Source organism: Coccinella septempunctata, chromosome 2 (genome assembly GCF_907165205.1).
Source record: "Coccinella septempunctata chromosome 2, icCocSept1.1, whole genome shotgun sequence".
Classification (NCBI taxonomy): Eukaryota; Metazoa; Arthropoda; class Insecta; order Coleoptera; family Coccinellidae; genus Coccinella; species Coccinella septempunctata.
Window position 1 is genome coordinate 52,713,059 of NC_058190.1, and position 14,602 is coordinate 52,727,660.

At 35.5% G+C, this 14,602-nt stretch overlaps 3 protein-coding genes across 7 annotated transcripts in view; 2 read left to right on the forward strand and 1 right to left on the reverse strand.

The window, feature by feature from the left end:
* Nucleotides 1–14,434, reverse strand: part of LOC123308166 (cell growth regulator with RING finger domain protein 1-like) — a 43,497-nt gene extending 29,063 nt beyond the window's left edge. Inside the window, exons 1-2 of one of the 3 annotated variants that reach the window (XM_044890725.1) lie at nt 4,076–4,398; nt 971–1,021 (exon numbers count right to left, since the gene is read on the reverse strand). In XM_044890725.1, the coding sequence (XP_044746660.1) occupies nt 971–1,021; nt 4,076–4,182 (158 nt within the window). In that variant the 5' untranslated portion in view covers nt 4,183–4,398. Of the gene's footprint in view, nt 1–970; nt 1,022–4,075; nt 4,399–14,396 lie in introns of those variants that run through there. The other 2 variants (XM_044890727.1, XM_044890726.1) reach the window with 2 other exon arrangements.
* Nucleotides 4,596–5,338, forward strand: LOC123308169 (acylphosphatase-2-like). The gene is made up of 4 exons (XM_044890733.1): nt 4,596–4,812; nt 4,864–4,880; nt 4,984–5,093; nt 5,151–5,338. Exons 1-4 carry the CDS (start codon nt 4,761–4,763, stop codon nt 5,263–5,265), a joined length of 294 nt encoding a protein of 97 aa, XP_044746668.1. The 5' UTR covers nt 4,596–4,760; the 3' UTR covers nt 5,266–5,338.
* Nucleotides 5,975–11,911, forward strand: LOC123308167. 3 transcript variants are annotated; one of them, XM_044890729.1, is made up of 2 exons: nt 5,975–6,131; nt 11,460–11,911. In XM_044890729.1, the coding sequence occupies exons 1-2, from the start codon at nt 6,099–6,101 to the stop codon at nt 11,757–11,759; spliced, it is 333 nt and encodes a 110-aa protein (XP_044746664.1). In that variant the 5' UTR covers nt 5,975–6,098; the 3' UTR covers nt 11,760–11,911. The 3 variants fall into 3 exon arrangements, with proteins under 3 accessions (XP_044746664.1, XP_044746663.1, XP_044746665.1); XM_044890728.1 differs by lacking the exon at nt 5,975–6,131 and adding an exon at nt 7,579–7,793; XM_044890730.1 differs by lacking the exon at nt 5,975–6,131 and adding an exon at nt 9,383–9,701.
* Nucleotides 14,435–14,602: the final 168 nt, after the last annotated feature.

The following is a 14,602-nucleotide window of genomic DNA, read 5'->3' on the forward strand; positions in this document are numbered from 1 at the left end:
AGAATTGATCGAGAAAGTAGATAGAAGGGAGCCAATACATTCAAAATCTGATAATATCATCTTTTTTTATTCCTGCTGGGAAAAAACATCTGTATTGAAAAAAACCGTTGAAAGTTGATAACATATGCATGCATAATTCTGATAAAAATAATTATCATTGAGAACACCTTCAGTTTGTAGAATAAATTTGAGATTTCCATAATGTGCGTTAATTTTTTTGCGCAATGTATATGAATAACACTTATAACAATTTCAACATTGAAATTGCAAATGAAAGAAGTGTGAACAACTCATAATATGGACGATTTGTTCACGTAATTATTTTTGTAATCGATTCGATAATTACAAATGAATTCCCATCAAAATCTTATTATGGAGGGAACAATATTGACAGAGAAGCGAGATAAGTTAATCTAACGACTAGAATAAATGGGTTATTCACATACTGCTCCGAAAAGAAATGTTAAATCAAGCAAACATAAAAAATGAATTAAGTGTGTATTAAGCACGAGTTTTCACGTCATTTGGTTAATTGATTCGGCATTTTCGTATCCACAGCCATGATAAAACATCACCCTGATTTCCCAGATAGAAATCTCCGAACTCCATTTATAAAATTGCATATAGAGATAGGTGAAACGCCGATAACATTGAATTTTATCATTTCAATCTATTCTAGATATTCTTAAACTGAATTATTTACACGATTTTATCGACAGTGAAGGTGGAACTCACCTTCCCGAAGATTTTCATCTGGGAAATAGATAGTTATGTTATCTTACTTCTCAATTTTTTTTCGAGGATGTATAAATACATCATCTCCGATCAAATATCAACTTATGAGCACGAAATGAATAACCCGGTGATAGAATCAGGCTGAAAACGTACCTACATGAGATGATTTCAAATCGTAATAAAAAAACAGAATCCGAAACCCATTCCTTAATAAGAAACTTAATAATGGTTTTACCAAATGTGTCTAGGATTTCCTTCAGGGTCTTCATAGCTTTCGTCAAACCTCCTGTAGGTGAAATCAATCGTTAAGGAAGCACACGATTTAGATGTGTTAAAATGGCTGAAGTGGATGGAAATGCAATGATTTTTTTTGAGAGAGAGTATGGTGGTGGCGATTCAGAATATGTACTATTTATTCAGCATATTCATGAGAAATTATATAATAACGCACTTAATGCATAGAGTTATACTTATTGTCACGTCTGTGACTTGAAGTAACATCCTCTATGCTAGATTCATAGACATAAAGATGTCTTTGGCTAGATCATAGACATAGAGACATGTCTCTATGGCTAGATCATAGACTTATAAATAACATTATAAGTCTATGGGCTAGATTGCATACTTAACCTGAAAAAAGTGCCAAATTTGACAGTATCGATGGTTCGTAAACGAATGTAATGGGCACACAATTATAATCTGGGAACAAATCGAAATGAGAATTTACTCCCTTATCAATCGATTTACCGCTTATTAGAATTGCAATACAGTTTTATCAAGCAATAAATTCATCAATCAACACAACTACCGAATACCCTTCCATTTTACGAGACCTACCAGCTTTATGAACCCAAAAAGGAACCTTCCTCCTCTTTGTGGGAACGCACAGAGGGATGAAGACAGTTTTAACTCTAGACTAGACCTACACGAACCTCTATATTTAGGCAATTCTCCTTTAATGAAACTATTTTCAACAAAGGGCTGTTCTTTGAGGGAGGAATCTATATATAGAACAGGGAATTATATTTTATGATCACGTGTGCCCAGCCAGAGGTCTTCGAAAGTTCGTTATAATTCAGCGTCATAAAGGAAATGATCCACGTGAGAAAAAATCAGAGAATCCATGAAAAAAAGTTGATGAAACCACTCCATCCATTAAACGATACTAAAAAACTGGCCCTCCCAAAGGAGTTTCAGATTTCGACAATATCCTCTAGAAAAAAAACAATTGATTCGATCCTCCGGAAATTTTTGGTGTGAAAAAATTAAAATATGTACTGTGAAAAATTAATCATTTTCGTATTCAGCGTGAGATTTTTGGTAGAACTAATTATGAGAACTTCAAGTCTCGCAAGGGATTCTTCACCGTCTGAGAATGTCGAAAATATGCAAGAAAAACTGGATTCGAAAACAATCGGATGTTTATGTGAAGGCACACTGAGGGTATTCTTCTGGAGTACTTATAAATAGTGCATTGAACCTGCCTCCATGGGTAGTTTCTCGGACAACTTTTTCTAAAAAAATTTTGTTATTATGGTTTGACTTGGACCAATTACGATCAACAGTAGAAGCAGAAATTTTGAAAAAATTTTTAATTCCATTCATAATGGGTGCAGGTGCAGAAGAAAGACACCGTATTTTTTTATTTTTGTCTGCCGAAATGTTGTCGGCTAAAAATTGAAGACGCTGGTTTTTCTTGGCCTATATCAACAACGAACCTTCTGATGAGTCCACAGAATCCCCGTGTGTACACACATTAAAAGATATCCCTCCAATTGAATAAAATGGAATTACCAGCTTAAAAAACGTATATTCACAGAATTGACGACCTTGCTCTTGACCTGGATCGAATCGTCCAAGAATAAAGGATATTCGTATGTGCTCTGCATTTAAACAGACTGTTCATTACTTTTTCTGTCTACCAAACCATCCGTTAATTATCATCAACGTGAGGTCATTAGGTAACATCCGTTTATTTCAGAGATGAACACCGGAGAGCTGAATTTTCAGTGATCACTAACAATACGGAGTTACATAGATCAAAAAAATAATGCAAATTTAACTAAGAAATTTTTCAACATTCCAGTCACTACCTATCAGTAACTTGCACGCACGTTTCTGGCCGTTTTAATTAAAAATACATACTCATTGAATAATCAGTTCAGCTAAAATCATGAGGTAAAAATGTATTATTATGGTACTATTATAATCTGATTCAAGCAAATCCAAATATTCATCATTGCAAATATTTTACCAAGAAAAAAACAATTTATGGAGTATTTAAATCAATGATATTGATAATTCTATGAAAGTCTCAATCTGTTTGTAACAAATTAACGAGATTTTTCTCATTTTCCAACTCAATAATAATTGTTATGCCACCAGTAATGATGTTGCAGTCGATATGGAAAAATAACAAACGGAAAACACCTGGGAAAACCCTAGAGAAGTATCAATAGATGTTGAATCATAAAAAGCGATCTAAGTACGCCAATTTTTCAATTAAAATTCCATAAAAACGACACAAATTTTCCTCACTTTGGCGATAAAGTTGTCAGTCATTAAAAGTATCATCAGATTTGTCTTTTACTCCTAATCACTTTCAAAATACAATGTTCAAGTTTGATTATCTCATTTCCCATTCAACATTTGCCAAAACTTCGATTTAGAGTACATTGTTGATGATTAGTTTTTGTAGGTCTATAATAAGGCGTAGATATAAAATAATAGTCTTGATGAAAATATTCAATACATGTACTTTCAAAAAAATATCTATAAGATTTCGTAAAAAGATGGTAATTCGAATCAGGTAACATGCAATGATGCATTTCGGTGCATCCAATTATTTCAATATTATGTATATCGAAAACCTCCTTTCAGAAGGGTGACTATAGGTAGGTATTTTGCATATGCTTCAAATTTCTGGCATTCAAATTCGGTTTGTAAAAAAATTATCAATTATCACCAAATGGTGAAAATTCATTTCCGTTTCAGTGAGGATGGAAAGGAATGCACTAATTGGTCTACATGCTAAGATAATGACATAAATCAATTCATAATATATCTCACCCCCTTACAAATATCTATTCTACAATGACATGCTAGAGAAGAAAATTTAAAAATAAATGCTTGCGTGAAAAATCAGAGTAGGTATACAGGAACAATTTCAAGAATGTGTAACATATTGCTACATCTGCACACCAATAGATAAGAAAATAAGTGAAATAACCAATGAAATTTCCTTCCAAAGGAAAAGCCACAAACATACTCAAGAAGTGCGTAAGATGAAGATGAGATGCAGTGAAGAACAAGCGATCTTGAAGACCTGAGGATTACTTACTTAGTGATGAACATGATCATGGCACAGAACACCAGAAGGACCGCGAAGATCGAGAAAAAGTTTGAAAATTCCACCGCGGTCATGAGTAACGTAGGAAGAGCCACCATTTCACTAGTCACTTGAATTCAACACCACCAGAGCGAATACCATAGCGGTCAGAAAACGACTGAATATTCTATACGACAACTATACGTCTTCCGCACTTATCCTTACCACCACAATTGGTCGACGATATCTCAGGAGAGCGAAACTGTCAGGTGCGATAAAAACATGACATTATCAGGCGAGGAGTTTTCGGAACAGCTGATTTTGACAACCGATGGTGCTTTTGAACTACGAGCGATCACAGAGTACTATTAATCAATTATTAAAAGGAAACTAATGACTTGATGCAAATGAAATTCATTACAGGGACTCTGTTAATTATAAATGCATTTAAACATGATTATGATTGGACGAGCGATGATAAAATGCTTGATGATCCGATCGATATCTTACAGCACGTGTGTGTCATTCAACACATCGTTCATGTTGGTAGATATGATGGAAAAATAAACAAAAGAAGTCAATTAAATTGATTAATTTCGCATAATGTATTTGAATTTTCTATAATATTATTTGCAAATTGATAGTGATAGCACTTCTCTTGTCTACACTAGTGGTATCCATTCGGAACAGTTGGAAAATGTCAGGAAAATTAGTATCTGTTGACTTCGAAGTATTTGGAATTGTTCAAGGTAGATTTTGATCTTTCTGCTCATAGATTTCATTATAATTCGATATTTTAGGTGTTTTCTTTCGAAAGGTAAGCCAGTTTGAAACAGCAGATGTGAATATGCAACCGAAAAACTTCTTGATAAATATTCACTCATGAGAATAATAATTCTGTATGTGCTTATGAATTTTAGCACACCCAAAAAGAAGCTCAAGATTTAAGCTTGAAGGGATATTGTAGAAATACAAGTCGAGGAACTGTGCAGGGAACAATGGAAGGAGAAATTGATAAAATTAACAAAATGTGATTATTGAAGTTTAGTAATGTATACGTTCTGTGGTTTTCATGAATGTCTTTCAGGAAAAATTGGCTCCAGAAAATAGGAAGTCCTTCATCTAGAATTGATAAGGCGGAATTCAAGAACGAGAAAGAAATCAATGCTTTTTCTTTCAATGATTTTTCTGTGAAAAAATGAATCGTGACATTCCCTGTAGATCGTTATATAATAATTCAGTTCATAATTAGAGAGGATTGTTTGAGAATTATGATGAGTTACACTGTTATTTGGAGATATTCACCTGTGAGGTTTATTGGAGATACGAGTTTTTGCCAATAAAGTTGCTTATCTGCTGAAATACTGCCTTTAGTAAAAACATGGTGCTCAGGTTCAATATTTCATATGGTTCATTTATCACATTTCCTCCTAATGAACAATAACAATGGATAAATGGTAGTTCAAAGATTTTATTCTGTGACTAGGGGTATGTTGCGCTAAACGGCTTCGCAACTTTTCAAATGAGCATGTGGTTGTTGATGAGGCGCAAAGATATCACATGTGTAATATCTTTGATGAGGCGCGGCTTCCAAACGCTTAACCTCAAAAAAGGTCGCCATCTTTGAAAAAGAACTTTTTTATTGAAGAGTAATGGGGATTTTACCCTGAAAAGACTTTTGATACATATCATGAGTATAGATTATGTTTTCAAAATCGAAAAAAAATTATATCTATTCCACACAACCTTAGAAATATACAGATCAGTGCAAACAAGTGTTTTGTGTTGAGTACAAAATAAACTGATACGACATTCTATCTAGAAATATCTGCATAGCAAAATGTTTTTCCAATTCCTCACGGGAAAAAGAAGATCAAAATTGGAAGAAAGAGACTGTATTTGACTTTTTTGCCAAATCAAACGTTCGAAAATTTTCTGTGCAAATAGATTATTGTCAGTTTATTTATGTCAACAAAACGGATTCGTGAAATTTTTTGAATTTTTCGAAATTTCATGAGATGGAACGGATCACCTAATGTCCAAGATCAGAAAGATATGGAAAGCCGTGGTGAGTACGAAAAAATATATTTTTTTTAAATATAACACGAGAACATGCACATTTTCGTCATTTTTCGAAAGTATTCCAACAATAATTAGAACTTCACACCCCACTCACGTATCGCGAATCCGTCTCAAAACAAGACGGCACAAAGAAAATGAAAAAACATTATCCGATAATTATTACAACAGGTTTGGAAGAACTAGTAGTTGATAAAAGGTAATCACCTAAAATCCGGTACAAGGAGTAGTATCATCGTTCAGAATTGGGTAACTGGTGTTGTTACAAGTTGAGTAACATCATTACTTAATTGTGGATATCACTACTAGGTAGCCTTTCAGTAATTGTGATAGGAAAGATACCAACGATGTTTTCTACTGTATTTGAGATTCATTAGTCTTGTATCTTGGATAAGTACACACTTTTTTTATTCCTGTAATGCTATTATTCGCTATAATTCGATAGAGACACGCAAAAATTGCATAAAATAAGAAGTAATTAAAATTTTTATAAGGAGAGTAATCTCTGTTTTATACGTATAGAAACAGAAAAACTGATGCAACTTGCTTATCACAGGTAAAAAACTGGTAAAAGTAAAATATTCTCCGAGGGTTATAACCTGAAAATCTGAGAAGACATTATAAGTTGATTAAAAATTAAACACATTTGTATAAATCCCTATATATTTTGGTACATATAACATATGTACCTACTAAGAAATAATTTTGCCAATGTCTTAACGATTGATTGCGCATCCACCATATTTTCAAAATTTAATGCATCTGTTATTCTGGTTTATTAATTTCAATATTTCAATTGATGATGATATGTTGGACGTCCACCAAATCTTATTCACTAAGAAACATGTTGAGGCATACTCCTAATAAGATGGTCGATTTCCTCTTGATGTATCTCATCTTGAAGTGACACTATATAGTCTGTGGAGGATAGGGTGAATGGAGTAATCTATTTCCCACGTCCTAGACCTATTCTCTGGGTGAAAAATTGTTATATCTGGGGGGACCAAGCAACAAATGTACTTCATTGTCTTCAAAATGATCCGACGTAATTCTGCATCACTACATGTAGTGGTGTATTATCTGTAACGAAAACCCCTCTGTAGATATGGTTGAAAAACTGATCTTTTCTTATTCTGACTTGAACGAATATATTCCAAGGAAAGACATTGCTACAGCTTCACTTTGGTGGAAGCTATTGACATTGTATACTACAGTCGATTCTTTATATTGGTAGCCTTTACTTCGCAGGAAACCAGGAAACCTCAAAGACTTGAAATTTTCCAAGAATCCGATCGAAATGTCGAAGCTATGAATAAAACGGATCTTTAGATAGACCTTTATCAACGCTTACTAATACAGCCAAAACTTGTAGAATAAGTGGTAATCGTGTGTAAATGCATAGCAAAAGTAAAACTCATTGTTTACGCCCGTTGCAGTTGGACAAAAGCGGGTATTATTATTATTTAGTCTTGTTAATCTCGATTTTGATAATGGTGCATTTGCGGGTTCCTTTCACAGATGTTTATAAATCCATCAGGCGTTTACGTTATCGCAGTTTGGAACTGTTGCGATGAAAATGTTCTTTCGTGTGGTCATATTCGCCATTGCCGGATATTCGCCATCGTTTTTCATCTGCATAGGGCCCCTCAGAGTGAGTTATTATTTTTATTACACAAATTGACTCCCTACGCATAAGAAAAAGTAATCCATAGCCCATACACTGTCCCATAAGACTATCAAATGAATCATTCAAGGCATTATTTTCGTTCTATTATGTATTACTTATTTATATATGGATCAATCCTGTTAAGTTTTGTTTTATCAATCAGTGTGTTGGTCAAAAGGAGGTTTAACTCGACAAGAAGTTGCTAACCCTCAAAATGTAGAGGTAATAGTAGAGCGTAGAATCGCTATGATACTGGTGGCTATGGGGGTGAAAGAGCAAGAGCTACAACCGCCGCACAAGATCGGCTAATACGGTTTAATGCACTGCGAAATCGTTTTTTGCAGTATCTCGAATTAATAGCTCATTACGACAAGCTACTGGTAGGATAGTTCCTGGTCAGAAAAATTCGGGTTTTCTCAAGATTCCTAAGCCTAAGAATTACGATGAATCGATGAAAATTATACCTCAGCTTGCCTATTTATTGTTGCGTAATTAAACAGTCGTTATAATGGCCCCCAGGCTGGTTTATCTAGCAGCATCTGTTTGAACAAAAATATTTCCTTTCGCTGAACGCGGTAGAGTAATTTTTCGGTTCATTATTTTCGAATCGATAGAACCGCGAAGTGAAAGTGATTTTGACGAAGAAACACAGGTAGAAGTCTAAGTCTGGCCTGATTGTACCGTTGCTGATAAGCGATTTTGATATACACGGGTTCGGTGTGTTGATGTGTGATGGTCAGAATCGGTGATATTGGTTCTTGCGTATCGGATGCTGTGGTAGACAACTGTGTAAGTTTAAAGCTGATATTTTTTCGGATTATTATTCGGGGTAACATTTTGAGTCATATAAGTCCGTAGTTTTGCGTGCATGCGTCTTCAAAACCATAACCATAACCAAAAGTATGATTTAGCAATGAAATGACGTTATGTAACTTGAATTGCCTGAACCCATAGACATAGAGACATGGACTGAGCAATGCCAGCATGAAATTGGCTATTTATTAGAAAGAGAGAAAAGCTCGTCGGGATATACCTTTCTCTTTTTTGTTCACATAGAGGTGAGTGTAGACCAATCAAAATTCTAGAAAAAGACAACTGCATTCCCGACGTGTTTTTCTCTCTGTCACTTTTTTTGACCGTATTTCATGCATAGATATAAAGGGAAGGCACAGTCCATGTCTCTATGTCTATGCCTGAACCAAATCAATCGTATTGACTTGAACTTTCGTCCTAATCATAGACGAAGAAAGTCTATGGTCAGTATCGAGATGAAACCATAGTTTTTATGTATTTAATAGGTCTATGGATGAAACACGTAAAAATCACATACCAAAATGGCAACTAGTCAGGGTTGGCGCTAACAATTCTTCTCGTTATCGATTCCAAAGGTTTTTCATTGAAAATGATGAATCATAGAGAGTTCGTGAAGACTGTCGAATCAACCCTACGTATCTACGCACATTCTACCAATACAAATCGGTCGAAAACATCGAGGACTTATCGCGCGCCGATGATTAAGCAATCGGAAAATCAGAGCAGATAACATTTCCGAAGGTATCCACCAAAGACACACGTCGATAACGTTATCTGTGGTCTGGATTCCGAAGACTCGGTGCCACCGGAGAAGGTCGTTATCATTCTGTGTGCGATATCGAAACGGTAAACAGAAAATGGCACCTCGTACCGAATTACGAGATAGACCGTGGGTTTAGCCTGTCTGTTATTTCGCAGACGACGGACGAGCCGCGTTATTCAGTTCAATTGAACCAAGAGTAAATTGAAGTAATTTTCCTGTTTTAACTCGACGGACGCGTTTGGCGGTACGTCCATAAGTGGTTCCGTTGGTTGAGATGTGCATCTTCAGAACCGAAAGATCACGTGGATTTTATGCAGGTATGTCCGCCTGTCTGTCTGTATCTTCGAAACAACACCCCCTCTTCAGTTTAAAATTTTATTCACAGTTTCTTCCCACTGTCTGCTGTGATTTTATCCGGCTTACTCTCAGAAATGGCTGAACCGATTTTCAAGATTTTTCCATAGTCATTAGTCATTGAAAGACTAAGCTAAAAGGACTTTCTCGATAAGATTGAGAGCTGCGATACCTTCTCAAACTTTTGGCTGCAAATTTCGCGATTATTTCGAAAGTCTACAGATACCTATATTAACTATTCGAATCAAAATTGGAATGAAGGAATGAAGAAAAACTGCCAAACTTTCAAATGCATCATGATTTAACTAGGACGAAAACTATTGTTTGAAGAAGAGCGAATTTTAGCTAGATTTTTGCTTTTTTTATAGTTCAATCTGACAATTTGAAGATGATAACATTGCTGTTTTCATTAATACCTCCCTTCCTGTACCTCTAATTGTTTTTGTATTCATCATGAAAGTTGTAGATAACAAAATTCTTCATTACTTTTGTCTGAAGCTATTTTGCATATTCCTAACCCTTTTTGAGCTAGAGGATGATGAGCTTAGCCACACATGCGAGGCCAAGGTCAATGTAGAATCCCAGTCTAATATACATTCATCGCCATATATCTCAAAAACGTTTAGAAGTGGAAAAAACTGCTCCTGACGAAATTTGTAGGAAATTTTATGCTCTGCAACTTTTCTAATGAATGCGAAAACGATTTGAATCCCAGGAGAGGAGATAATTCGAAAAAACTGATTTTTGTGACATTTATGGCCAATTTTAAGGGTTTCGGTTTGCTCGAACTGTTGGAAAAAATTTTTTGAGCTCGCCAGTGGATTCCACGTGAAAAAGTGCCTGCAGAAGGTTCAAGATTCAGACCTGTAAATTCAAAGACAAAAAAGTTATGAGAACTTTTCGAAATCGTCAAAATATCATGTTTTGCTAATAACTCAAAAACGAAGAATAGTAGGAGGCTACGGTTTTCACCATTCTTTGTTTCTCTAAAAATAGCTCTGAAACGTGTCTTCCGTTTTCTTCCAGCTCTTATAGTTCTCGGATAGACAACGAATTTTGCCCACCCTGGACATTCATCGCCATATTGCTCAAAATCGTTTAGAAGTAGAAAAAACTGCTCCAGACGAAATTTGTAGGAAACTTTATGCTCTTCAACTTTTCTAATGAATGCGAAAACGATTTGAAGCCCAGGAGAGAAGATAATTCAAAAAAACTCATTTTTGTGACCTCTATGGCCAATTTTTATTTTTATCTGACAGAATTTACCTCTTGTGCTCCCCAACCATAATGCCACAGTGGAATATAACCAAGATTCATTTAATTTTGATCGATCAGACTTACCCCAACCTAGGTTCACATGTATACATGAAATTGTTGTAATAAATTCAGCAGAAGCTTTTGGAGCTTGTCGAGTTCGGACAACCAGTTGTGTTTTGTACGCCATCTTAGACACAGCACTGAAAATTTTAACCCAACAGTGAATGCTGGGGCCCGAACACCGTATTGACCAGAAAATTTCTTCTCTAGCCCGGGATCGAACCCGGTACCTTGCGGTCCTAAAGCCGACGCTACAACCATTCGGGCTACCGACGCTTTGTCACCAGATATTGAGCTGTTCTCTGGACTGTCCAGCGTAGTCGATGGTCGGGACAGCTTCCATTTCGATTCAATTCCCGATCGGAGCATAAGCATATCGATCATTTAATTCTTTCTCCTTCCAGATGGCTAACCCGTCACAAAGACATCCGGATCTGACCGAGAAAGGTAAAGTTCGCGTGGACACCGAACTGAAGAACATGAACCAGAGTCAGGGGCAGAGCTCGGGGGCGGCCAGGATGGCCCTGCCGGACACGGTCTGCAAGCCCATACACTGCCACGAAGCCAGACAGAGGCACCATCCGCCCGATTTGGCCGGCAGCCCTTGGCACGTCAAGAAAACGATATTTTTAGTTGCGCTCATAGTATTATTGGTCATTTGGGCGATTGTGTACGGGTTGCTGAAGCGGTACGATATCATTTGACTGTGATATTTTGTGTTTCCATTTGGTTGGATGGTGGCAGTATGCTACACACGATTTTTGTATATAGATACCTTCTGGTTACCGTCATGTACAATATTTTTATACGTATATGGAGCTTTATTTAAGTTTTAAATAAATTATTGTTAGAGAAATGTTCTTTTTTTGGGGTAATTATTGGGTCATCTTGGGTAAGGCAGGTGTTACACGAAAAGGAATAGGACAAAAAGATGGTATCAGTTAAAAAATCGTCAAGACAGAACGGTTGTGCCGAAATGGATGAAATTCCCAGATTTATTACTAAAAGAGTTGCTCTTTCAGAATATGTATCACATTTAGATCTACGATAATTTTCCTGGAAGCTACGAGATTCGAAAGTTGACCTTCGAAAAAGTACGAAAAAGATGGGTTCAATAAAAAATCCGATCTAAACTATTATATTTCATATGAAAAACCATCGAATACGAATACGATGGAATTTTCCATTCACATTACTGATAAAAGAAAGAATTACAGCTGCAATTCTTGGAAAATCGCCGATAAAAACGAATGGATTGACATAAATAATATTTGTATTTTATAGCACTACGAGCGTGTTTAAAAACCACCTAATGACTATTCATGAGCTTTCATGTTATCGAAAATTGAACCAAAGAATTTGTTTCCATTACAATCGTGAATAATTTCACCGTAATAAACAAAAGGATGCAAATTGTGAACAAAGGTTCGTAATTTGCAGTGGTACTCACAATATATCGATTACGAAAGTGACATAGAAAACGATTTTAGCCCATCTTTTTGGGGATTTTTCAAGGGTCAACTTTCTTCCACGAAAAATCATGGTGGATCTGAATATCTGAATATTTCTCTCAAGTTCTCAAAGGGAGGGCCACGGCCCTTGATTTGAACCAACCGTATAAAATGTCCCCCTATGAACCAAAGTTTACCTCCTTCAGCATTTTTCAGATTCAGCATGGGGCCTAGATTTTATATCAAATTGACATAAAGTGTATATTACGAGTTCAATAATCATATTATCTATTATGAACGTAAGAGATTCAAAATGTTATCAGGAACAAATCTCGAAAATATGAAATGTTCATATATATTCATTTCTACCAACATCCATAAAATGATTATTTTTTGACATTGCTTTCACAATGAATTCCTTATTTTTTTCAAAGAAACTATTTTCACTACAATACATTGTTCGTCTTGTATTTGGTTCAAGGCATTTTCCACTCTGGGTTTAATAGACTGTCAACAATATGACTCATCTTCCGAAATCACCTCTGTTCACTTCCTCAGCTATACACTATCTATCACAACTAAAATCCTATGCATTGAGTAATTACTCGATAGTATAAACAAATTATAAATTCAACTCCAAGGTAACCAACTATTACTAATCCACTGCTGCAGAGTGGGTTACATTGCAGTGAACATAACATTTCACCGCAGTTTTAGTGGATCCATCCGAAGATCATTTCTGATCGTACAAATACCAAAACTTCCAATTGTACGGTATACCAATGTGATCTTTGATCATTATATTCGTATGAATCAATAACGATAATCGTGTTATCAGCGATTTTTTATGGGATATCTAGTTTATGTGCCGTACAATTGAGTGTTATCAGTAGTAGCTAATATTATAATAGAATCACTCGTATCTGTTGTGAAAATGAATACCAGTAGGGAGGTTTTGACTGCAGCAGTCGCACCAAGCTCTTGTTCAACACAGGTAAATATTTATTTCTCGATTGCGAACGTTTATTGAATTAAATGGAATGTTGCGATAGGCTAAACAAAAAGCTTATCGAAAAAACTGCCTGTACAACATTTATCATGTTTTGGATTAAGCTTGTCCCTTTCGCCAGTCAAAAATTGAGGGGAATTGTATTGTAAAAAAGGAAAAAACAACTCTCTTAATTCGCGGAAATCCAGTTTTCATATTTTGGGTCTAAAAGCAATTTTTAAACCTTCTCTTATACAGCCTGATAATAAGGAATTAAAAATTAAGAAATTGAGAATAAATTCGATGATCGCAATGGCATTTCCATAATATATCGAATAAATTCTATATTTGGGGACATTAGGGTTGAGAATTGAGATGAAATTCGAGTTGAATATCGAGAAAAATACTTTTCTTATTTCGGTTTTTGTATATTTTGAACATCATCTTCCGACGATGAGATTTTATCACCTGGGTCCTGCATAGTTTTGGGCGGCCTTCGCCATATAATAAAATTATTCGGTCTTTCATAGGACACTCTAAAGTATACAGGGTGAGTTTAAGTAATCCCGCTTTTGTGTTCTAGGATAACCGCAGTTTGTCCAGCACGAAAATTCAACCTAAGCAGATTCTAGTTGGTTGGGATAAACAGAGGTCTTGGACCTTCGCAGCCCTCAGTGTATGCTTCATCATTTGGGGCTGTGTATTCTTTCCGCTTATGGTCAATAATGTGATATAATAGAGCATGAATCTCTCAAGATTAATGTTCGAGTGTAATTATTATAATTCTGGTCATTTTACCTCTTGTCAATATCAGTATCACATCAATAAGGTGTATAGTTTGTAAGCGAAATAATAAATATCTCAATAGAAGTGATTTCCCTAATGAATGTCTCATTTCTCATCATCTTTCCAACAAACAGGTCATTTTGAACATTTTGAAACCACAAAATACGAATATACAACCCATAGACAAATGATACAACCAAAGATTAACAAGATAACAAGGGGATTCCTCCGAAGATTAACCCTTTGATCATAGATTTGATTATAACTTTAAAAGAGTTTTTCTTTGATACAACCACAGAACACTAATATACAACAACATACA